At 40.4% G+C, this 26,387-nt stretch overlaps 1 protein-coding gene across 4 annotated transcripts in view; it reads right to left on the reverse strand.

Moving 5' to 3' along the window:
* Positions 1-1,420: 1,420 nt before the first annotated feature.
* Positions 1,421-26,387, reverse strand: part of aspg (asparaginase homolog (S. cerevisiae)) — an 85,550-nt gene continuing 60,583 nt past the window's right edge. The window contains exons 13-18 of one of the 4 annotated variants that reach the window (XM_072269711.1): positions 22,483-22,646; positions 15,390-15,476; positions 9,883-9,982; positions 9,596-9,661; positions 3,481-3,572; positions 1,421-2,601 (exon numbers count right to left, since the gene is read on the reverse strand). In XM_072269711.1, the coding sequence (XP_072125812.1) occupies positions 3,507-3,572; positions 9,596-9,661; positions 9,883-9,982; positions 15,390-15,476; positions 22,483-22,646 (483 nt within the window). In that variant the 3' untranslated portion in view covers positions 1,421-2,601; positions 3,481-3,506. Of the gene's footprint in view, positions 2,605-3,471; positions 3,573-9,595; positions 9,662-9,882; positions 9,983-15,389; positions 15,477-22,482; positions 22,647-26,387 lie in introns of all 4 variants that reach the window. The other 3 variants (XM_072269704.1, XM_072269719.1, XM_072269725.1) reach the window with 3 other exon arrangements.

Consider the following 26,387-nt stretch of genomic DNA (forward strand, 5'->3'; position numbering starts at 1 on the left):
TGCTAAAGGCCAGGGAGCAGTGGTCACTGTCCCCCAGATGCTCACCCACCGAGAGATCTGTGACCTGACCCATAAACACAAGATATTCTGCATGATTGAAATCTAGGGCAATATATAATCTTAAATCCTGTAATGCAAAGTGAAATTATGGACAGAATATAGAGAAAGTATGGAATGCTCAATAGTATTGAATGGCACACAAATAATGGTGCTTTGCAGAATCACTGATGCCCACTCCAGCAGTGTGATTCTGAGTTGCACTGTGATAGCTCCAAGAACACACAAGTGTTGTTAAAGTTGTTCCAGACCTGGGTTTCTTGTCCACGCTGGAGGGTGGATCAGTGACTAAGCCCACAACTGGAGAGCTGAAGTTTTATTTGGAGCAGGCAGCACACTGGTTGATGAAAATGATATTCACATCACAAAATCCCAGCACAAATAAGCAAGTTACTGGTTTTAAGCATCAGCTGTTAACATCACCTCTTCAGTGTGAAGTACCACAGTAAGGAGGATCAAATCTCAATCAAGCGCTATCATTTAATGTGGGAAGTAAATTCCCAACACTTCAAATGATTGGGGGTTCCAAATACCAAAGTAACACTCACAACACGCTGGAGGAACTCAGCAGGTCGGGTAGCATCCGTGGAAATGATCAGTCGATGTTTCACGCCGGAACCCTTCGTCAGGACTGAAGAAGGAAGGGGCAGAGAGGCCCTATAAAGAAGGTGGCGGGACGGTGGAAGGAGAAGGCTGGTAGCATCTGCAGATTATTTTGTGTTCCAAATACCAGATGTTTGTAAACACAGTCTCAATGTAAATGTGTCAATTGTGATCCAGGGGTAGGCACCACTCAAATTTGAGTCACAATGTTGAGTCTTCAAGATTCATTCTTGATACTTGAGCGCAATAATCTAGGATAACCTCCTAATGCAATAGTGAAGGAATGGGAGGGTTCACTCGCAGATGAAGTCAAAATCATCTATGCTTTCTCAGGCAGACTTGAACTTTAAGTCCCATTAAAGCAGCAGAATGCTATTGCTAATGTTTGGACAATATTTTGTTCAAATAATTCCATATTTGTTATGAATTACTTAGTTATTACGAATTACTGCTTGAGGAAGCGTACTGAACTTTTCATTAAGTATTTTAAAGCTTAATCATTGCTGAAATTTAATACAAAATCTCTTCAGTGAAACTTGATGTTATGAAGCAGACTCTAAAATACCTAATACTGTCCATGATATTTATGCAATTTGTCTCTTACAACTTTTCAGAATAAACTTAATAGAACCATCGTATCAATTCATGATTTGCCCCTAACTAAAAATCTTTAATGGATAAATAAACAAGTCTTGAAAGGAATGTAAGCTTAAAAATGCAGTAATATAGATTGTACAAGAAATGCAGAGGCATAAACAAGTGATGTCTTAAATGGCACTTTATTTAACACTTTGTCAAGCAAACAAAAATTAAATTAGCAAATGATGTACAAATACAATGTCCATGGAGCAAGTCAATGATAATAAAGGCAAAAAGCACATACATTTCAAAACCTTTGGTGTGTTTGTAACATTGGCTGCTCCTTAAACTGAAAATTGGGCTAAATGGGAATAGCAAAATGAACGAAATGTACGTAGACTTAATCCTAGACAAGGTAATATTGTGGAAATCAGTGATAAAATAAAATCCATTGAGGGGGAATTGCTCAGACGTTGTGATAAGTCCTACAGGACACAATTCAATCCAAAATTAAAGAACTATTCCCAGTTCTACAAAATTATTAGAATTTTAGGAGAAATGTGTTTACTTAGTCATAGAACTGTTTAAAAAAAAAACGAATCTGGAGGAATAACTTTCAACAGAAGACATTACCTGCAACAATATTTATTTTTAGCTCCCCTACCTTTATACCTGTGTGTATTTATAGCAAGATGCATTGATCACTCCTCTCAAGATTACTTCCTAATTTCTACCGCTGTCAATTGCTGCCAGTGAATTAACTCATGACTGACTGAACCTGCAGAAGCATGCACAATATCTTGCATTATTTAATCTAACCTTTCAGATATAATCCCTCGTACAAGTGAATGAAATGTCACGCTTGCAAGTGCAGATTAATGAATTAAATGCAAATTGCAAAAGGTGCTTTCAATGATATCAGTTGCTTTCAAGTCATCAGTAATCATAGCAGCAGCAAATTTGAATAAACTCATTACCATTATGGGCAGGATCACAATGAATTTTTAAAATCACAAGACGACTGCTTCTTCTGCAGCTCAACAATCAGCGAAACAAATCCAGCAAAACAATAAAGCAAAGAGTTGAACAACACAAATCAATTCACTAAGCACATAGTTTAAGTAACAATGATGCATTATTGGATCAAAAGCCATAAAGTAATTTTTTCATTGTTCCATGGGAGGTGGAGGGATAATATTGTTTCAATTATATCCACCAATGAATCTTACAATAGGTTATTCTTTAAAATAAACTGTTGTCTTTTACAAATGTGCAGTAGTCACCACGTCCAACTGTGGGCAGATTCCAAGGTGCTGTGAAATCCGGTTCCTGCAAACTTCAGCCTTGCCCAGGTCACTCACCCTACTGGTTCAAATTTAGTTTTGTTAACTTCATAATTTATATAAAGTATAATAATTGCATTAAATTAATGTGACAGCTAACTTAAAAAGATCTTTAGCAATATGAAGTTCACTCAATATTTTGAATTACATCATGTAGATCCACACATGAATACAAGATGTATGTATAGATGGGACTAATATATTCAGTTAACAATATAGAGTAGAAATCTTGACAGCAGGTGTTAATGTAGTCATTAATATAGCTGGAGAGGAAACAAATTCAGCACATATCATATCCTCAGAAGTTATAAAACTAGAGCAAAATGATCGGCATCTGTAAATATTCAGTTATAATGAATACATAAATCCTGCTTCTAATAAAGTATACATCCCCTTTTGACCACCTAATTTAGTTTAAGATCACACCAAACCACTTGCTATCTTCAGGGATTCTTGTAGAAAGATAAAATATAATCGAGACAGCAATGTAGAATCATTAACCTCAGAGCTCTGACTCCCTAATAATTCCTACATGATCTTTCCATGGCATTTCCGTGATGGGCTCCCTCTGCTGCAATCTTCAGTGGTGCCCTTGAATGTGCCTGCATATTTTCCTTTTCATTCTCCACAGTGAGGAGAAACACTACCTAGGGCCAAGATATATTCATTCTTTGGGAGAGGGAAGACAGCATGGGAAGAGAAGAGAGGGCCAATTGCTGAATTACAATAGGATCAAAGCCATGGTGGAGTGAGGGGGAAGAATGGGTAAGACATTGAGAACCACAGAACTCTGAGAATCAAGACTACCAACTAGCGTGAGGGAGGAAGGGGCTCAGAAATGTAAACAATGGGAATGCTGGGAAATATTAATGAAAATTTGGTACTGCACCTTCATTACCTTGAATGAGACCAGTCACTCAACTCTCAGGACAATTTGGAACGATCTTGCCAACAGGTTTCCCCATGTAATGCAGTCCGTTTATGCAAGATCTGTGCAAATCACCAAGAAAGGCCCGTTTTTCTTGAATATGGAAAATGACCCATAAATTATTGTTATTGAGAATCTCCACCCAAACTTCATGTTTAATTGTGTAATATTGAAATAAATTGTACTGCATAATTTAATTCCTAAACCAATCTCTCCCCTACTGGTTGGTATTCAAGGATAGCACTAAAAATTGTGTATGAAAAGGCTTGAATTCACTCAACACAATAACCAGGAAGCTCTGCTGTACTCAATACTACAACAAACATTGTCTATCTCGTATTCTGCATTCCACCCTACACACAGTGGCATTAAGGCAATCAAGGGAATGGTTAACTTCCAAGATCTCCAGAGTGAGAATGCTCCAACTGTCTGAACAAAAAAGACAGCTTGCAACCAAATAGCTTGCTAGTTTGGAGTAATCCTGCTGAAGACATTTAGTGTCAATCTGTAGCTGGCTAGTCGGGGATTTGAATGCATAGTTGTCAGACATTTCCAGGAATCATGACACCAATGCTATGGATTGAAACTCTTTATCTGGGCAAGATGCTCCACTCTTGAGGTAGGTTCTGAATCTGAAACAGACTGTCTATTTCCCTCCACAGATGCTACCTAACAGAGCTCCTCCGTCAGTTTGTTTTGCTCTAGGTTCACAGAAACACAGAAAACTAGAAAACCTACAGCACAATACTGGCCCTTACAATGCCGTCCCAAATGTACTAATTTTAGAAATTACCTAGGGTTACCCACCGACCTCTATTTTTCTAAGCTCCATGTACCTATCCCGGAATCCCTTAAAAGACCCTATCGCATCTGCCTCCACCACCATCGCTGGCAGCCCATTCCACACACTCACCACCCTCAGCGTAAAAAAACTTGCCTCTGACATCTCCCCTGTACTACTTCCAAGCACCATAAAACTGTGCCCTCTTGTGGCAACCATTTCAGCCCTGGGAAAAAGCCTCTGACTATCCACACGATCAATACCTCTCATCATCTTATACACCTCTCAGGTCACCTCCCATCCTTCATCTATCCAAGGAGAAAAGGCCAAGCTCACTCAACCTTTTCTCATAAGGCATGCTCCCCAATCCAGGCAACATCCTTGTAAATCTCCTCTGCACCCTTTTTATAGTTTCCACATCCTTCCTGTAGTGAGGTGCCCAGAAGTGAGCACAGTACTCCAAGTGGGGTCTGACCAGATAGCTCTAACATTACCTCTTGGCTCTTAAACTCAGTCCCACAGTTAATGAAGGCCAATGCACCGTACGCCTTCTTAACCACACAGTCAACTTGTGCAGCAGTTCTGAGTGTCCTATGGACTTGGACCCCAAGATCCCTCTGATCCTCCATACTGCCAAGAGTCTTACTATTAATACTATATTCTACCACCATATTTGACCTACTGAAATGAACCACCTCACACTTATCTGGGTTGAACATCTGTCACTTCTCAGCCCAGTTTTGCATCCTATTGCTGTCCTGCTGTAACCTCTGACAGCCCTCCACACTATCCACAACACCCCCAACCTTTATGTCATCAGCAGACTTACTAACACATCCCTCCACTTCTTCATCCAGCTCATTTAAAAAAAAAATCACAAAAAAAAAGGGTCCCAGATCACACCACTAGTCACCGACCTCCATGCAGAATATGACCAGTCTACAACCACTCTTTGCCTTCGTGGGCAAGCCAATTCTGGATCCACAAAGCAATGTCCCTTTGGATCCCATGCCTCCTTTACTTTATTGTCACTAAACAATTGATACTAGAGCGTACAATCCTTACCTTCTCAATAAGCCTTGCATGGGGTACCTTATCAAATGCCTTGCTGAAATCCATATACACTACATCTACTGCTCTACCTTCAATGTGTTTAGTCACATCCTCAAAAACTTCAATCAGGCTCGTAAGGCACGACCTGCCTTTGACAAAGCGAAGCTGACTATTCCAATTCATATTATGCCTCTCCAAATGTTCATAAATCCTGCCTCTCAGGATCTTCTCCATCAGCTTAGTATCTACTGCCTCCCATGTCCCATTATCACCTTCCTTCCTTATCAGATTCCAGTACTTTCCATACCCTCTCATTACCCTTCAGCTTGTCTTCAATTTCTCTCTCCCCTCCCTCCACTTGGCAAACTAGAACCATCTGCCCACCATTCGTTCTCCTCCTCAGTGCATCTATGACCAACCAGCCTGTCTCACCCTTGCTCTGCTCCTCATCCATCATCTCTCCCCACTGCCAGTTCCCATGCAAGGTCCTACAACTGTTGACAATTCTTTTACACCCGCCAATAGCTGCTTTTCAGCCTGATTTGTTCCACACTATAACAGCTGCAGTCTCATTTCCAAATGAAGTGCCAGTCTGTCAGCTCCACAGATTGTCTGGAGTGAGTGTAAACAAGGATCAGAGTTCAAGACAGAAGAATCTGCTTCTAAATGGCTGGTGGTGGAAAACCACATTGCAAACTGAGCAATATGGTTCATCCACTATGCTACATTTTAAGTTACAATACATAGGCCATTCAGCCCTAGATGCTGAGTTTTATCCCTTTTTTCTGTTTCTCCACATCCTAATACTCCCTCCTCAAATAAGTTAATTTCCAATTCAGAGAACATCAACTATCCTCTTTGTAAAGATTAATACTAAACTCCTTGACAATTTGCAAAAATGTAATTTTCTTGGCGAAAGAAAATAACTATTCCTTTATAGAAAACAATACTTTTCTTTTACTTTTAAGTTTTCTATTAGGTTAATCTGTAATCTTTAATTCAATGGTTCAGTTTAATTCAATAACTTCATTTGCCATTCTTCAGACCCAGTCTCCTTGGTCTAGTACATCTTAGTAAATCTATACTACCTCCTTCCCACTTTTAAAAAAAAATACATCAGAAGTGGTGATAACAGATGTTTACAAGATATACAAGTTCAACGTTACTTCATCGTTTACCTTCTAAAGACAAAATCAGTTATTTCAATTTGACTCTTTGATAATTAATTTACACCCATTATAATCTTCAATGGTTTAAATATCATTGGAGCTATGGGCAGCAAGCAGCTAAGTCAATAAAAAGAGACAAAAAGATTCAAGCCAGCTCCCGTAGTCTATCACTGCTTTGCTTCATCTACTTTAAGATTCTTCTCAATTCACTCTCAATGTTTCAAATAATTACTAACTAGATAATGATTCCATTAAACAATTATTTTAATACTTTCAGTAGAAATAGAAAAACAGGAAGCTTGCAAAAACATCAAGGCAACATTTCCATCGATAAAGCAAGTTTCTTTATCTAAAGATAGTTATGTTTCAATGTAGTCAGAAACTTCCCTAAGCATCTGGGCATTAAATGCTTATGTAATCTTGTAATTACGTGGATACTGAGTAAGGATTCATTACTGAAGCTCTGTCACAAGATATTTACTAGCAAATTTTGTTTTCAAACCTAATAATTTTCTTGAGGTCCCTCAATTTTTTTTATATTTGCTTATGATACACGCCGCAGTTACATGCAGCTTTTCTGCAGCTAATTTTTAAAAAACAGTTTCTTCCCAAAAACAAAGGACACTTCAAAAGGAAAAACAGACTCAGGACGTGGTGATTGCTAGCTCCAGATTTACAAAGGAAGCCCCACCACCAGCACCCCAAGACATCCTATACCATCCTGCCCATATTCATAAAGAACGTGGTCACTTATTAGGAACGTTAAAGCAATTCTGCAGTTGGGTTGGGCACTGTATAGATTTGAAAAGCATCATGCTCATCAGGTTTGTCCTGACCTGTATCTCATACCACAGATCCTGTATCGTATCAATAAAGAAAAATATGCACTTCCTGTTTTTGGCAGGCTGCTCACAAATGGTGAGAAAGTTGTAGCTTAAACAGAAGTTTTTAAAAAAAGCAAGGCACCTTCCTGATTTATCAGATTAGAGTCAAGAATTAAGTTAATGGGCACATTTTCAAACCACAAAGCACAAACACGTTTCAGCCTAATCAAAAGTTCAGTTTGAAGTTACATTGATGGAAGTCAATTTCACAACTCTTTGAAGTGAAATAATTCACAGTTAAAATAGCTGGCTACTCATTCTTAAACAAGTTTAAAGTTTTGTGCAGATTTTGCACACTCACACTAAGCACTTGCTTAGAATATCTAAAGGAAAACTACCCAATAGCCATCTAGATTAATTATGATACAATTTTAAGTTTTGTTTGGACCAATAAATTTGCTTCATCCCAAGACCTGGAAGTGGGATGGAGAAAAGTTATTGTTCTTCTCAAGAATGAAAGTAAGGGTTGAACATAGTACAGTACAGGAACAGGCCCAATGGCCCACAATGTTGTGCAAAACTACAACTACCAGGCTCCTGACCAGCTTCACTCACCTCATTACTGAATCGGTCCTGGGCAGTGGATGTCCAGGAAATGGAGGAGATACAGGGGATGGCAGTTTCAGTGGACAAGGAAGGGAAACCCTGCTCTTTGAAGGAGGACCTTCTACAATAGGGGTTCCCAACCTTTATATGCTTTAATATCATTAAACAAGGGGTCTATATCCCAGGTTGGGAATTCCTGTTCTACAACAACCCTGTTTTCACAACTTTCCCTAATCTGCCTTAGTATCTGTTCCTCAATGTCCCAGTGTCTATGGGGGGGGGGGGAGGGGGGAGAGAGAGAAAGAATCAATAGGATAATTCCAGAGTGATTCCATCTTTTTTTTTCCAAAAAGTCCACTCAGTGGATGAGCCTTCATTATGCCCCTCTGCCCCTCTGGAGTACAGCTGTGATACCATCCCTGATTAATAGGACAATACCTGCTCCTTTTAATTCACTCTCCAGCTTTTCTAAAGCATCAAAACCCTGTGACATTAAACATCCATTCTAGACTTGCTCTCAGCCAAATCTCCACTAAGCTACATCATAGTTCTATGTACTGATCCATACACTAGGTTAATTACCCTTACCCATAGTTCACCTAGCATTAAAATAAACACTTCAAACCATTTATCTCATGGTGTCTATTACACCGTCGCTGCCGCCTGCTTACATCTACCTTCCCCTCAGTCCTTCCACGCTGACCAGGTTTCTGCAGCCAGAGACATCCTCAACTCCACAGTTGGGAGGCAACACACCATCCCAGCATGTCTTGTGCCACAGAATATCCTTAACTAACAAGTCTATCACTATTGCTTTGCCTGACTTCATCCTCCCCTGATGAACTGCACAACCAGCCAGCATCACGGTAGCCAAAGAGCCAAACTTATTGCCAAGGAGAATGGCCACAGGGGAATCTGGCACAGACCCCAACTCCCTTACTTCACCAGATGGTCACCCACCAATCCAAAGCCTGTACAACAAATTTTCTTTCAAATATAGGCATTCATAAGTTATGATTCCATATATTATGGTCCAGAAATTGAGACCAAGCAATAATGTTTAATATTCACATTATGGAGATGAGTGATAAAGGAGAAAAACAGTTCAGTAAGAAATTCTTTTAGACTACATTCAGAAGCAGAAGATAATGAGCATCATGAACAAGAGGGAAGGGTCATCTTTCAACAAGAACAGAGCAATGAAGAGAAACAGAAGGCAAGAGAGATTTTATCCTTGATCCAACTGATCAAGAAATCTTTTGAGAATTATTTTCATGCTCATTCACTACCTCCATACATGTTCTTTTTATAAAATATATTTTCCACCTTGAAGTTTTTAGCCAGCTTAACACCCTCTTCACTGTCTCTTAGAAACAAACTGCTTGAAGTTGAATGCAGGTCCCCCAGCGTGGCTTGAAACTGATCTAGCTGGCTTCTAAAGTTGAACTCAAGCTGCAGGACTTTATTCCAAAAGGGAAAAGATGTATAAAGCTATAGCTTGTAGATGCTTACTACGTGGTGTATTGTTTACTGCACTTCCCCGGGATATTCTACGTAGACTGCTCAAGGTAAAAAAAAAAAAGTCAGATTTATTATAATATTATAATTTAGATTTTTTGATTATGGTTGAACTAATTTTACACAACTCTTACCAGTGTGTTTTGCTGGAGACTTGATTGAAGGTATGCAACCACCTCTTCATTCCCAGCAGCCAAAGCCTAGAGGCAAAGGCAGAAACATTCATGCAGCTTAGCTTCACCCAGCTGAAAAATGTGATTCATATCATGAAAGTGCCAACAGCTATTTTTGAATAGAAGCTAATGAGCAGCTCAGGCAAGAATGCTGAAGCATCATGTATGTCTCATTTGGGAGGAATGTCAGCCCTGAGATTTTTAATGCAACTCTCCTCTGGTTTCTCCCCAAATACAGTTTTACTTACCACCTGCAGAGGATTTTGTCCATCGTAGCTGGATTGCTTAAAGTCAAGTCCTGCGAGCTCCCAAGCCTGAAGTCCTTTTATGTCACAATTTGCAGCCAAACTGGTCAGAACAAACAATATTTTACATTTTTCTCACATGGATAGTAAAACAGAAGTAACATATCAGTGGCTGGGCTCACTTTGTTCTTTTCAAATATTTTAAACTTTCAACCTACTGCCTACTCGGTAATTATGTTGGACCTGATCACTCACGTCAACAATGTAAAAATGGATGACAAAGACAAAACAGAAGCAGGAAGAAAACATTTTAAATGCTGGGTATGAGAATTAATTATGAAAAAGGTAAATGTGATCTTAAAAATAACATTAAGATTACCATTACTAAAATATTTTCACTGTATTATTCTTTGTTAAAAGTTCTTCATTATATAACTAAAGAGATAAAATGTCTCATGTGAGATCCACTTAAAATAAAAGTATCCCAATCAAGACACTAAAATTTGATAGCACAATGCATACACTGAGATATTAGGGGGAAAAAAAAATCAGCGAACAATCAAACGCCATGCCAAATTCTAAGAAGTATTTTCCTTCAAAGACAGCAGGCAAATTTGTAAAAAATGTTACAACAGGCTCTTTTCAACTCTAGCTCGTTCATAAGTGTTATAGGAAGATGTTACACATTCTTGAGGCAAGCTTGAAAACAGTCTTGAAAGTTTTCAATCTGCTCAGTATACTGTGAGCTGAGATGATTTGTGTTTGAAGATGAAGATTACTTTTCTTCAGACATCTGAAGGCTTTACAGGCACATTGAAAGCAATGGGCAATTTTATGAAGAGACGGCAGATGCTGAAACCCGGAACAAAATTCTGCTGGAGTTATTGTTTCAGGGCTGAGTGTGTAAAGGCCAGTATCAAATGGTGAGGGTACAAAGTAAGGTAGGAAAAGTTAAACAATAGGTAGATCCAGATGAAGAGGGGTTGATGGACAAATGAAGCCAAGTGAGAGGGTGAAGATAGCTACAGAGGCCAGCAGTTGACGAGTATAGACTAACCACTCAAAACATGAAGTGATGCTCCGGTTTACGTCTGGCCTCATCTTAACAGTGGAGATTGCTGGGGACAAACAGGGCAAGGTGAGAGGAGCTGAAATGACTTACAAGCAGTACATCATGATGGCAGTACAGACAGAGCACGTCTGCTTAGTCTCCACTCTTTATAATAGCCATCTTCCTTTTATACTCTCAGTCCCAATGTGGGGTCTCAACCTGAAACACTGGCCATTCCTCTGCTTCCACGGATGCCGCCTGACCCACTGAGTTCCTCCAGCAGTTTATTTTTCATTATCAATACATGCCTGTGTGAAACATTAGCTCCTGAGCTTTGGAAAATGGTCCATCTTTCCCAGAATTTCATCATGGACCTTTATTGTGAGTAGGATGTTTTACAGAGGTACAAGGCCCATTGTCCCATTTGCTTCAGTGAACAAGTTGGCAAAGACTTGAAGACGTGCGCACACACTACTTAAGCTGGAGGACCCAAGTTCTGGATGCAGCAGACTGTTCTCGAATTGCCTTGGCAGGTTCAATTTTGCAGACAACACCCCTAACCAACATAGTCAGCAAGATGTTCACAGCAAAACTGCAAGCAAATCCACCAATTTCCATACCAAAACCAATTCACCAGCTACAGTACCTAAACAGGGCTTTAAGTTTGGTGATGCTTGCATGTTCACAATTCTGATCTACCACTTTAGAAAGATAAATAAATGATAAATTAATTTTCTTGATTAATTTATTTCAAGGGTTTTGAGAGCATTTTGATGACCTGGCCTATCATTGAGTCATTTTATTGCAACTCCTGGAGTACTGAAGTCAAAGCAATCTTTTTTGTTTTAAACAAGGATCAAGTTAGAATCAAGCAGGAAACAATGTGATTCCATCAGTGTCATTAGGAAGAAAACTGAGCATTTTATTTCCTCAATGTGGTGATCATTGGCTCCATTTTGGCATTGTTATCATCTCATTTCTACTTTCCCACTTTTCCTCCCACGAGGAAGTTGGGAACCACTAAAAGTAAACAATGCTGCCATTTTCACACAGCCAATTTTTGAATCACAAAATTAGTTTCAGCGAAAAGATGCAAAATTATGGACAAAATTATTCAAAGCATCTCAAACGGAAGCACTGTGTTAAACTGCTCAACGTTCCCCTTAAAAAAAAAGTCTCTTTAATTCAGTTAAACAGTTAAATGCAAATAAATGTTTCATAAGTGAGCACCTGAAGCTTCATTCTACCTTGCTACACAACAACACCAGCCAATACCAAGATGTGAAGAAAGCAGGTTGAACATGAATTATAGAGGACAGCGTTTTGCTTAGAAGGGGTTTTAAAAATAAATTAAAAAATAGATCACCACACACGCAAAGATTCAAGTCAAAGAGACACCCCTTTGAGACTTAAATGATAAATTAAGCTTACAAATTCAGATTTCAGCTCAGTAATTACAAGTCAGACCTTTACAGAATGTCAAGATTTCTCGATCTTTACAATAGGCCCAACAGAAATCTTCTACCTCCTCAGGGGCTAAAGAAATTTGACACATCCCTGTGGACCCTCACCACTTTTTACATTGATGCACCATTGAAAGCCTTCTGTCTGGGTGGATCATGACTCGGTATGGCAACGGCTCTGCACGTGACCACAAGGCACTACAGCGAGTCGTGGACACAGCACACAGAAACCAGCCTCCCCCCTCCATGGACCGTCCATCCTTCACTGCCTCAGTAAAGCAGCCAGCATCAAAGAAACTATCCACCCCAGACGTTCTCTCTCGTCCCTTCTTCTATCAGACTCAAGATACAAAATCCAGAAAGCATGTACTGTACCAGTCAGGCTTGAGGGCAGTTTATACCCACTGTTATGAGACTACCTAATGGTTTCCTAGGGAGATAAGATGGACTCTTGACATCAACTATACAAGTTATGATCTTGCACTTGGTTTACCTGCACTGCAATTTCTATGCACCTTTACACTTCATTCTCTTTTCTGTTATTGTCTTACCTTGTTCGAACTTCAATGTACTATGTAACGAATTGATCTGTATGAACACTATGCAGAATAAGCTTTTCACTGTCTCTCAGATCATGCGACAATAATGAACCAAATCCAAAAATGGTCAAGCCAAGTTTTGGCATATGCAAATAAAGTTAAACATTTCTATCACACCTATACTCAATCACTACTAATTAACATTGCAATGTGATTTAACTTTGAACCTAAAAGACCTGCAAAATTACTTAAAGGCAAATTCATTGCTTAGAAGGAACTGGAAAGAAAATTCTCTTATGGATTTGAAGTGACAACTCAAAGATGCAGAATGTGTGACTGCATCAGTTTCATCCAGGTGCTCATTTCCACCCATATTCCAAAAAGGCACGCTGATTGTTGGGCTAATTGGCAACTAAGTTACCTCTGGTGTAGAAGGCTGGTGAAGGATCAGGGTGGTTGTTTAATATTCATATGTGAGACAGTAAGCTGTGGGCAAATAAGTAGGCAAATGGGTTTGTTGTGGTTGCTCACAAAAACAGCACAAACTGGATTGCCCAAATGGCCCAGTTGTTTTATGAAATATGAGAAATATGAAATTAAATTGTCTTCTCAAACCAAAGTAACAAATCAAGCTCCACCAACAGTGCAAAGGTTAAAAAGTGAATAACTGAATTGTTCTATTTATACAGCAGTCCCCACCCTGAAACATTCTTTTTATTTTTCTTGTAGTCAATCACAGAATGGGCGGTTGTCAAACATGGGCCAGCAGTAGGTCACAGCATTCTTGAGAAGGAAAAGTCATTCCAACAGGATCTACAGCAATTTTTCTGCTGTGGCAACTGACAAGCCCACTCACCATCTGGCACAAACTGCAGGATAACTACACTCGTTTCTCTCATTTGCACTTGATCACCAGGTTTGGATTTGTATATTTCAGGTACTGTACATCTTTGTAGTTTCCCTTTCAGAGTCCCTCTAGGTGGCACCTAGCAGATTTCAGACAGCTACCTGTTGGTTAAGGTGGTTGTCTGAAGTCTGTCGAGTGCCACCTAAAGGGCCTTTGAAAGGGAAGCTGCAAAGGTCCCAATATTCAGGTGGGGAACAAACAGGTAAAATTTACAAATCTACTCATCTATATTCCACCAATGACCCAAGGGCAAGCTAGCTTTTCTCTGATGACAGAAAATGAAACTAAGTATTCAACTTGCCGTTTGAGTTACCAACATAATCAGCAAAATTTATATGCATACTCTTAGTGAAGTGAAAGTCTGTATTGTACATCCCTGTGAAGGCCAAGGCCAAAACCAAAACACTGAAGAATTGAACTGATCAAGATGGAGATGATCAATACTCTTCTGATTCAGGAGCAACTATTAATGCAATTCCAAAAAAAAAATTAAAACGTACATTGCTTATAACTAATACCCTGACCCTGAACCGGACTGGCATTTAAATTACTGAATCACCAGCAATTTAACTTTCAAATTCTGGTCCAGTGTTGGAGAAAATAAATAAATCTTCACTTGACAGTTATGGCTAAGGGGTTTTATACATGAACGGAAGCACATCTACTGATACCTCTGCAATATACAAATTACGTTCTTTAAATCACAAATGTTAAATAAAAATAGCAATTCTGAAAAAACTCAATGATCAGAGAGCATCCGTAGAAAAAGAGTAACAGACATTTCAATCAAAAATCCTTCACACAAACTGAGAAAGTTTACTTTTAACTTGCAGGGGATGTGGGGGAGGGGGCAAAATAATTGGACAAAGAAAATCTCTGAAAAGGTGAGGTCAGCATTGCCAAATTAGACTATGTTAACGGGCGAAGACAAATTGAGTCAATAACACAGTAGACAGACAGAAATCAAGCTGTAGAATTTGATTTTGCACCGAGAAGGCTGCAGTGAGCCCAAACATAAAGATGAAGTGCTGTGCCTCAAGCTTAGTGGGTGTCATTATATCAAAGACTAAAGATATCAAGATTAGCTTTGTCACATGTATATTGAAACGTACAATGAAATTAGTCATGTGTCATTGACCAACACAGCGGAGGATATGACATGTGGGGGGACCCACAAGTATCAGCATGCTTCTGACGCCAACATAACATGCCCACAACTTAGGAACCCTAAATGGTATCCCTTTGCAATGAGAGGAGAAACCAGAACACCCAGAAGAAACCCACACTGTCATGGGGGGCACCGTGCAAACTTCTTTCAGACAGCAGAGAAATCGAACTGGAGGTTGCAGGCACTAGAACAGACTTGTTAGCCACTAAACTACCATCGCTCTGCAGGAGACAGGCAAGATAGGTCAGAGTGGGCGAGAATAGGATGCCATTAGTGAGCTTCAGTCATTCCTTCCAACTGCTTCACAGGTGGTCACCCAATCCGAACAGAAAACTCTGGAAATACTCAGCAAGCCAGGCAAAATTCCAGATCACACACTTACCTGCACAAGTCAGTTCCCACGTCTATAATCTCCATTTTTGAGAAATGGGCTCCAGTCTGCCGCAGTAACTTGATGATGTCATGGTGTCTGTAGGAGACAGAAACAAAACATTCAACAGAACAGAACTAATCCTTTACAAAAAGTGTTCTCAGTCCAGCGAGACCTGCTACAGCACAATTTCATAAATTTCTATTGTGAAGGGGATAGAGAGTTTTACATACAATTTCTGTTGCATGCATTTTAACGGCTGAAAACATGGACTTCTAATGCTAGCAATGGAGAAGCTTAGCCCAATCTATGTACGAATTAGGCTTAAACTAAATTAGACAGGGGACTTATTTGTTTTGAATTCCGTTTGGTACTGAAATACTAAACTAGAAATCTTCTGATCCGAGCTCAATACTGTTTGCCCTAACATGCTTATGAACTGCATCTCCTACTGGTCATGAAGCTGCATAACTAGCAATCCTTAAGGGCACCACTAGAGGGTGCTAATTAGCTAAGAATCTAGGATTCACTTTCTTATCCCGTAAGGAACAGAAACTCCTGCATGCAGGAAGTACTACTAGCTGCTAATGACCACAGTTGACCCCCACCCCCCCTAAATTTTTTTTGGTATTCAATTGGAAAATGTCAGGGTAGCTAAATGCCAGGCATATTGCTCATGATTATTACATCAGAAAAATTACTTTTGCACAAGACCTTCCACCTCATGTCACTACATGAAAGCATGGCTGATCTGAGACATTCCTTAAACAGTGAATTTCCTGGAATAAAAAGTTTTCAGTTCCTGCTCTTACCATAAACACACATGCTATAACACTGACAATAGATCAGAAAAACAGTATTTAGACAGACAGAAAACAAAGCACAGGAAGAGCCTATCATGACATGAATCCCATCTGCCTGCACACGGTCTATATCCTTCCAATCCACTGCTTGGTCATGCACCCAAGTAAATGCCTCAAAATGCCAAGTAAATGTTACTGCAGTGTCTACTTCCACCTCTTCCAAGAACCTACCTGTAAAAACAAAAAGAAACTTGCCTTGTAAATCACTTTTAAACTTTCTTCCTCTCACCTTAAACCTACGCCTTCCAATATTTGGCGTTTCCACCCTGGGATACAGACCGACCATATACCCAAAAAATCTGTGCCTTTCACAATTTTATATACCTACAATTGCATCACGACTTTGGTTTCATACTCAGCAGCCCAACTGATGAAGACAAGTATTCTTTACCACATTATCTGCCTGTGTTTGACAGCTTCAAATTTGCATCCCCAAGACCCTTCTGTACATCAATGTATTGAACATTCATGCCATTAAATGTATACTTTCTGCTTACATTTGACTTCCCAAAGCAGAACACCTCACACTTGTCCCAATTGAACACTGTGCCAACATTTCCAACTGATCGATATCCTGCTAAATCCTTTTCAATTTTGTTTTCTTTGAACGGCTTCCATAGTCTTCTTCGTTTTGTGGCTGTCTGGAGAAGGTGAATCTCAGAGTTGTATACTATGCACAGACTTTAATAATAAATGCATCTTGAACCTTCTTCCTCACTACCCACAACTCTGCCAATTTCTATATTATTTGGAAACTGACTAGTCTGCCCACTTTAGATTTTTATCCAAATCATTTAAATATATCACAAACAGATCTGAGGACTGATCCTTGTGAAACTTCACTGGTGACAGACCTCCAGTCAGAGTAATGACCCTCTACCACTACTCTCTTTTCTATGGACTTTACCTGTATGGCTCTTTATTGAGAGAAAATGAACCAAAAAAAAAAGTGATTTTAACGTCAGGAAATCCTTCCTGCAAGGAACCGTAGACACTGTATTGCATGCAAAAAGAATCGCAAAAACACAAAATAAAAAAGTAAATGTCAATATTTTAAACCTGCAGGTATTCATCACCACCAGTTGCATCTCCAACACAATTCTCCAATGTCATTGTACTGAGGAATCCGCAGGACAGGATCTCCCAAATGACAGTAACACGGAATATTATGAAAGGGGACAATCATCGGTCAAAGTACCGAAGAATATGATTTCTTTTGCAATCATGCTCACGCAAGTGCAAGGGAAAAAACAGAATAATTTCCTTGCAGTGATTCAGATCTCACACTGAAAAGAAATCACATACTATTTCCTACGTGTTGAATTATTTGAAATTAAAATATCTAGGAGATAAGGCTACAGTTGCTCATCCTTCTATCAAAGAGCACACATTTGTTCCTCTCAGAAATTCAGAACGCTCTTAAGGCACTTTATAACCCATAAACTCTACTTTTGGAAGCCTTATAGTGATATTTTTAGAACATCACACTAGTGTACACTGATCCAACTCAATGTTCAGGCCTGACAATTAAGGACCTCCAGCACCCAGGACATGCCCTTTTCTCACTGTTACCATCAGGTGGGAGGTACAGAAGCCTGAAGGCACACACTCAGCGATTCAGGAACAGCTTCTTCCCTTCTGCCATCCGATTCCTAAATGGACATTGAATCCTTAGGACATTTTAATATATATTATTTCTGTTCTTGCACATTTTTAAAAATCTATTCAATATACACAATTGATTTACTTGTTTATTATGTTTTATTTTATTTATATTTTTATCTCTGCTATATTATGCATTGCATTGAACTGCTGCTGCTAAGTTAACAAATTTCACGTTACATGCCAGTGATAATAAGCCTGATTCTGAATCTGAATGACCAGAATTATAACGATTTAATAAATAGATTGCCCTGCACAATGGCATTTTGTGTTCTTTTGATCTTTTTGCTGTTGACTTTTCATCACATCACTGGGCTTTGCAGTACACATCACCCCTGAAGGCTGAAGATCACGTCCCTGCCCCAGTGCCTGCTGTCTGACTGATGGAAAAAGAGCCAATATGGACTGGAATTAAAAGAACAAGGGAAATATTTTCTATTTCTCCCCTTTACTCTCTCTGCCTCTGAGAATACCCGATCACATTTCCCATATAGGGAAAATTGTACCAGATGGGGCAAATGAGAGACAGAAACAGAAACATAGTAACAGAAACCCCACAGCACAATACAGCCCCTTCAGCCCACAATGCTGTGTCAAACATGTACTTACTTCAGAAATTACCAAGGGTTACCCAGAGCCCTCTATTTTTCTAAGCTCCTTGTACCAATCCAGGAGTCTCTTAAAAGACCCTTTCATATCTGCCTCCACCACCATTGCCGGCAGCTCACTGCACTCACTCACCACTCTCTGCGTAAAAAACTTACCCCAGACATCTCCTCTGTACCTACTTCCAAGCACCTTAAAACTGTGCCCTCTCATGTTAGCCATTTCAGCCCTGAGAAAAAGCCTCTATCCACACAATCAATGCCACCTATCACTTAATACACCTCTATCACATCACCTCTCATCCTCCGCCACTCCAAGGAGAAAAGGCCGAGTTCACTCAACCTATTCTCATAAGGCATGCTCCCCAATCCAGGCAACATCCTTGTAAATCTCCTCTGCACCCTTTCTATAGTTTCCACATCCCTCCTGTAGTGAGGTGACCAGAACTGAGCACAGTACTCCAAGTGAGGTCTGACCAGGGTCCTATATAGCTATAACATTACCTACCGGCTCTTGAACTCAATCCCACGATTAATGAAGGCCAATGCACTGTACGCCTTCTTAACCACAGAATCAACCTGCGCAGCAGCTTTGAGTGTCCTATGGACTCGGACCCCAAGATCTCTCTGATCCTCCATACTGCCAAGAGTCTTACCATTAATACCATATTCTGCCATATTTGACCTACCAAAATGAACCACCTCACACTTCTGTGAAGTCTCATCACAGTCTCCTCTACCATCAAGATGAAGCCACACTCAGGTTGGAGGAACAACACCTTATATTCCGTCTGGGTAGCCTCCAACCTGATGGCATGAACATTGACTTCTCTAACTTCCGTTAATGCCCTACCTCCCCTTCGTACCCCATCCCTTATTTTCTTTCCCCCTTTTCCCCCCACCCTCTGTCCCTCTCACTATAACTCCTTGCCCATCTTCTGTTTTTTTTCCACCCCTCCCCTTTCTTTCTCCCTAGGCCTCCCATCCCATTATCCTCTCCCTTCTCCAGCCTTGTATCCCTTTTGCCAATCAACTTTCCAGCTCTTAACTCCATCCCTCCCCCTTTTGTCTTCTCCTATCATTTCGGATCTCGCCCTCTCCCTTTCAAATCTCCTACTATCTCTTCTTTCAGTTAGTCCTGACGAAGGGTCTCAGCCCAAAACGTCGACTGTACCTCTTCCTATAGATGCTGCCTGGCCTGCTGCGTTCACCAGCAATTTTTTTTGCGTGTCACCTCACACTTATTTGGGTTGAACTCCATCTGCCACTTCTCAGCCCAGTTTTGCATCCTATCAATGTCCCGCTGTAACTTCTGACAGCCCTCCACACTATCCACAACACCTCCCACCTTTGTGCCATCGACAAATTTACTTACCCATCGTAAGCTTTTCTTCTTTCCTTGACTAGATTTTCAACAGCCTTTGTACACCATGGTTCCTGTACCCTACCATCCTTTCCTTGTCTCATTGGAACACACCCATGCAGAACACCACTCAAATATCCCCTGAACATTTGCCACATTTCTGCCGTACATTTCCCAATTTATGCTGCCAAGTTCCTGCCTAACATCTTCATAATTCCCCTCACTCCGATTAAGCACTTCTCTAACTTGTCTGTTCCTATCCCTCTCCAATGCTATGGTAAAGGAGATAGAATTGTGATCACTATCTCCAAAATGCTCTCCCACTGAGAGATCTGACACCTGACCAGGTTCATTTCCCACAGCCAAATCAAGTACAGCCTCTCTTGTAGGCTTATCTACATATTGTGTCAGGAAAAATTCCTGAACAGACCTAACAAACTCCACCCCATATAAACCTCTTGCTCTAGGGAGATGCCAATCAATATTTGGGAAATTAAAATCTCCCATCACAACAACCCTGTTATTATTACACCTTTCCAGAATCTGTCTCCGTATCTGCTCCTCGATGTCACTGTTACTATTGTGTGGTCTATAAAAAAACACCCAGTAGAGTTATTGTCCCTTCCCTGTTTCTAACTTCCATGCACAGAGACTCAGGATGATCAGTAGACAATCCCTCCATGACCTATGCCCCCACCTTTTTTGCCTCCCTCCCTGCCCTTTCTTAAACATCTAAAGCCTGGCACTCGAAGTAACCATTCCTGCCCCTGAGCCATCCAAGTCACTGTAATGGCCACAACATCATATCTCCAAGTACTGATTCATGCTCTAAGCTCATCTGCTTTGGTCTTGCATTAAAATACACATCTCAAACCATCAGTCTGAGCACATTCCTTCTATCACCTGCTTATCCTCCCTCTCGCACTGTCTCCAAGCTCTCTCCATTCGTGAACCAACCACCCCTTCCTCCGTCTCTTCAGTTCGATTCCCACCCCTCAGCAATTCTAGTTTAAAATCTCCCCAATAGCCTTGGCAAACTTCCCTGCCAGGGATATTGGTCCCCCTGGGATTCAGATGTAACCAGTCCTTTTTGTACAGGTCACTCCTGCCCCAAAAGAGGTCCCAATGATCCAGAAATCTGAATCCCTGCCCCCTGCTCCAATCCCTCAGCCATACATTTATCCTCCACCTTACTCTATTCCTATACTCACAATCGTGTGGCACAGGCAGTAATCCCGAGATGACTACCTTTGAGGTCCTGCTTCTCAACTTCCTTCCTAACTCCCTGTAGCCTGTTTTTAGGATCTCCTCCCTATTCCTACCTATGTCATTGGTACCAATATGTACCACGACCTCTGGCTGTTCACCTTCCCACTTCAGGATACCATGAACATGATCAGAAACATCCCGGACCCTGGCACCTGGGAGGCAAACTACCATCCATGTTTCTTTCCTGCGTCCACAGAATCACCTGTCTGACCCCCTAACTATAGAGTCTCCTTTTACTGTTGCCATCCTCTTCCTTTTCCTACCCAAGCCACAAGGCCAGACTCTCTGCCAGCAGCACGGCCACTGTTGCTTCCCCCAGGTAGATCATCCCTCCCCAACAGTACTCAAACAGGAGTACTTTTTGTTAAGGGGGACAGCCACAGGGGTACTCTCTAGTGTCTGACTCCTGCCCTTCCCTCTCCTGACTGTTACCCACTTATCTGTCTCCCCAGGCCCTGGTGTGACTACTTGCCTATAGCTCCTCTCTATCACCTCCTCACTCTCCCTGACCAGACAAAGGTCATTGAGCTGCAGCTCCAGTTCCCTAACCTGGTCCCTAAGGAGCTGCAGCTCGACACACTTGGTGCAGATGTGGCCACCTGGGAGGTTGGGAGTCTCCGAACTTCCCACATCTGACACTGAGCACAGAACAACGGCCTCATAGACATACTTCCTGTTTCTATTCCTCACAGGTAACTCACCATTTGATTTTGCACCCCATTATCTACTTGCAATGCATTTTCATTCTAGCTGTTACACTTTATTCTGCATTCTATTGTTTACTACCCGAGCTGATCTGTATGAATAGTATGTAAGACAAGCTTTTCTACGTGACAAAAATAAACCAATTCCAAATTAATTAAATGTTCATTATTTAAAAAGGAAACAATGAGATAACGGAGAAACCTCCTCATTCTTCAAAGAAATGTTACTTATAATGAGCCTTTTCATACCTCGGAATGTTCCAAAGCACCTCAGTGCCAAGGTACTACTTTAATGTAGCTTGTGATGTAGGGAAACAGCAGGAACCAAAGTTTCACAAACTGGAATGCAAAATGGCCAAATGAAACTGCTTTAGTGATAAACATTTGCTGGGGCACCAGAATTGCCAGGTTCTGAGTAATGCAGTGTTATCTTTAGGCTCCATTCAACAGAAGAGCATCAACATTTAAAATTTACCCAAAAGACAATTCCTCCCAGGTGCAGCTGTCTTTCCTGACTGCATCTACAAGCTTCTGTGTCCAATTTCTCAGATACGGCAAAAGGGATTCCTGCCCATGGTCTTTGAAAGCAGAGACGAGGACCTTAAGATTTAGAAGGTTAATGAATGAAGCCCTATGTACCTGAATTTCACTGCATTCTTTAATGGTGTATTGCCATAACGATCTTGAGCATAAACAGTGGCTCCATGTTCCAAGAGATACTGCACAACTTGTAGATGACCCTCACAAGCTGCCACATGCAGGGGAGTGCGCCCATCATAATCTGCACTGGACAATTTCCCACCCTGTTTTAAAAAAAAAACAGATGCTGCAAATTTCCTTGCATAAGATATTCATTGATACTTCAGTTTAAAATATTAATCATGACTAGATGGCAAATGTTACTTCCGTCAAGTGGCTTTTTAACCAATTCCACTGATGATAGGTTTGATTCCATAACAATACAAAACTGCTCATAATGCCCAAATTGAAATGGAAAATTTGGGCAAAGCTGGCACAGATCTTCCCACCCTAATTCTTCTAATCTTTGATTTCTGATTTTTAAACACCCAATTGCTGCTAATCAGCAGGCAAGAGCACAGATTGAGCTGAACAAAGTGATGAACAGACTGTCCACTCAAGGTTACACAACGTGCAACACCGCCTGCCTTTGGAGAGAGATGGCAAGTAAGAACAGAAAGTAGATCAAAAGATCTTCAGCACAAAGTTAAAATAACATGCAAGTCTTCTTTCAGTTAAAGCCAGCTGCTGTTGGAATATAAAACGAATGTAGCAGAGCAAAGCTCCAAAATGAATAGTCTAGATGTAACAACTTATATTCTGCAGATAAATGTGAAATGACGTAATAATTAAGTGAGCTGTAAATTATCCATGAAAAAAAGCTGCAGTTTCCTCAAGGCTTGTTCCAGTCACTGTTCATTGAACATTGAAGCAGTCAGCTACAAAGTAAACCCTCTGCCAATTCTATTATTCTCACCATAAAGTGTTCAACATAAGGTCATAATCAGCCTTTAAAGGAAACTTCCTGCCCCACATGCTTCCATTGTAAAGTCCGGCTAGTCTTTTGACATGCTAATACACCAGGATACAGTTCAAGCAGCATTCAGGTTTACCACTAACTCTACCCATGATTCTAGAGAGTGAACATTAGTGCGGTACTCCACGTCTGATGGAATATTAGAGATCGTACAATTCCTTTAAGCACAAATAAGGCCCAGCTATTAACTTCTTGATCACAAACAGAAGAGATTCTGCAGATGCTAGAAATCCAGAGTAAAACAGAAAATGCTGGAAGAACTCAATTCTGCTGTAATTCCTAAATTTTTGGGATACTGCTCCCCTTGGTTCCCAAATCACTTCCCCAGTGCTCCTTCATAAAAATTATAAAGAATTTTGATTTTTGATGTACAGTGAAAGAAAATAGGAACTGCAAATTCAAAACAGTGACAAATAATTGCAAAAGTTATTCAAATCTATTTAAAAGGTACAAATACATTTCATCAACAACACAAAATAATTTGCAGATGCTGGGGTCAAAGCAACACTCACAACAAGCTGGAGGAACTCAGCAGGTCAGGCAGCATCCGTGGATTTTGTGGAAACGATGAGTCGACGTTTCCGGCCAGAACCCTTCGTCAGGACTGTAGAGGGAAGGGGCAGAGGCCTCTGCCCCTTCCCTCTACAGTCCTGACGAAGGGTTCCGGCCCGAAACGTCGAATACATTTCATTGGTAGTCCAACGATTCACTACTTCATTGTTTTTTCACCTTTCAATGAGATGATGGGTTTGGTACAGTGAAATCAGCCTCTCAACATCAGGTTGAATGTCACTCAGGGTCTCAGATTCAATTTACCATCTGTTTTGTTGCTTTGAAAGAAGGTGAGTAACTGCACTGAAACAGTGCTCTGCTAAATATGATGCTGAAAAAGCAATAAAGTACATCTTGACCTTTCTAAACAGTGCAGGGCAGTGCTGAGATTTCTTTCTGCAATAAAAAACTTGATATGACTTTTTTTTTTAAACTTTCAGCTCAAAATACTTTTGCAGCAAGATCAGTTCTTCCTCCATCCTTAATTCCTCATTACCCAATCTGCCTGAGAGAAGATCCTGAAATCTGACATGTCTTTATGCAGCTCATCCAGGTGGAGTAGCATAGTAGTAGATCGTCTCGTATTCTCTTTTTCTTCCAATATAGAGGCTTGAAAATTGGAAGAGGTCATGATGGCCAATACTGCACTTAAATAAATAGGGTTAACTTGGACAGAAATGTGGAGACAATTGATTTGACTTTGATAAGATTTTTTTTGCAATTGAAAATTGATTTCATTAAACTTTGCAAATAATTCTGACAAATTAGCAATGTCATGCTTAATGTTCTTGAGTTGATTACTGAATGAAACATTCAAGTCTTCATAGAATTTTATCTGTTTAAAGAAGTGCTGAATTGTCTGTTTCCTTTTGAGAGCCATCTGACTTCTGTGTGCAATAGCAAGCATTCAAACTGTCCTATATTCTTAACACAAAGATCTCAAAATAGTCAAGAACTGCGAGCATGTGACTCGATTTTATTTCCTGCAAATTATGTTAGGTACAGCTTTTCAGGAAGTAATAACCCCACAGTGGCATCCTGATCACTCAACTTAAAATATCGACTCCCTCTTTGTATCTGTTTCTAGTCCTCTTGTAAATAACTCTAGAACCACACTTTCATCTTTTATAAAGCAAACATAGTCAAGAAGTAAAGATTCATTGCCTGGCAAAGATCAGTCATCCATCTACAGAGCAAATTCTGTTATCCCAAGTATGCTGGCAATCGGTGGTGTAGTGGTATCCACACCGGACTTTGAGGTGAGTAGTCCTGGGTTCGAATCTTGCTGGCTCCTTGCATGATTTCCATCCCTGTTGGGTTCAGCATCCGATATGCCACAAGGTGGGAAGAGGAACAACAAGCAAGTTGCATAGTCTCTTCCACATTCTCAGACATTTCATCTATTCATCTTTGAACAGAGTTGTCACTGAGCAGAATAGCTTTAATTATTTGGTCTGGTGACTTATGCAAAACCATGCACAGAACCTCCCTTACTGTTGGCAGAATCAGTTGTCCAATTGTATGGGGCTTTCCAGATTTGGTAATGAACAATGTACTGCTTTGTTATTATGTTCTGGCATACATGTTTTAAAGTATTTTCTATTTCTGAACATTTTCACAAAGTAACTGAAAACAAGCCAAGTTTTGTTTGCTTTATCAGTGTATTCTCTTCAAATGTCAAGGAGCTTGGACAGTTTCTTTGCCTCATTTGAAAAGGACTTCCACACAACTCACACCTTGGCTGCCATTTGTTGCCGGGCGCTAGTACAAATCCATATTTCAGATACTCCACACTATACTGTCTACACTTTCAGTTGGTCTGCTTCGGCCATTTTAGGTATGGATTAACGACCATGTTCAATTGCCTATTGTTTAAGTCCAACATCAAGTGCTGTAATCAATAAAGGGAAAAGTTATCACATCATAATAGCTCAGGTAAAAGCCAACTCTCTGCCTGAAGTGGAGCAGCAATATCCCGGTTGGGCTATGTGCTAGAGAAATGCAGTCAAGACCATTCAAAGAGGGTAGATTTTGAACATCACCCCATTGAAGGCCACACCATAATTCACACGAACTGAGTCAGTATGTTATTAGAGTATGAGAGTCGTACTGGCTAACACTGTACCACAGTAGTGAATGTCACAATTTCTTCAATCCAGGTTTTATGATATGCCATATACAGAAGTGCCACATTGCTTTTCACCCACTATAACACACTTCAAGCAAACCCCAACAGTGGGTTAGCAAGAGATAAGATTATGTAATCTGAGGATCAAATGTTTGCAATAAGTAATTTCTTAAATTAAGCCTATAATCCCTCAGCTGCCACCTTGTGACCAAACACCCTCACCCCCACCACCCCAACACCCTTTATTTCTATCACCCCCTTAGAATTTCCTTGCTCCCCCTCCCCGTGGTGGGGAAGGGGGGAGGTCAA

The sequence above is a fragment of the Mobula birostris genome, chromosome 1 (genome assembly GCF_030028105.1).
Source record: "Mobula birostris isolate sMobBir1 chromosome 1, sMobBir1.hap1, whole genome shotgun sequence".
In the NCBI taxonomy this organism is placed as follows: Eukaryota; Metazoa; Chordata; class Chondrichthyes; order Myliobatiformes; family Myliobatidae; genus Mobula; species Mobula birostris.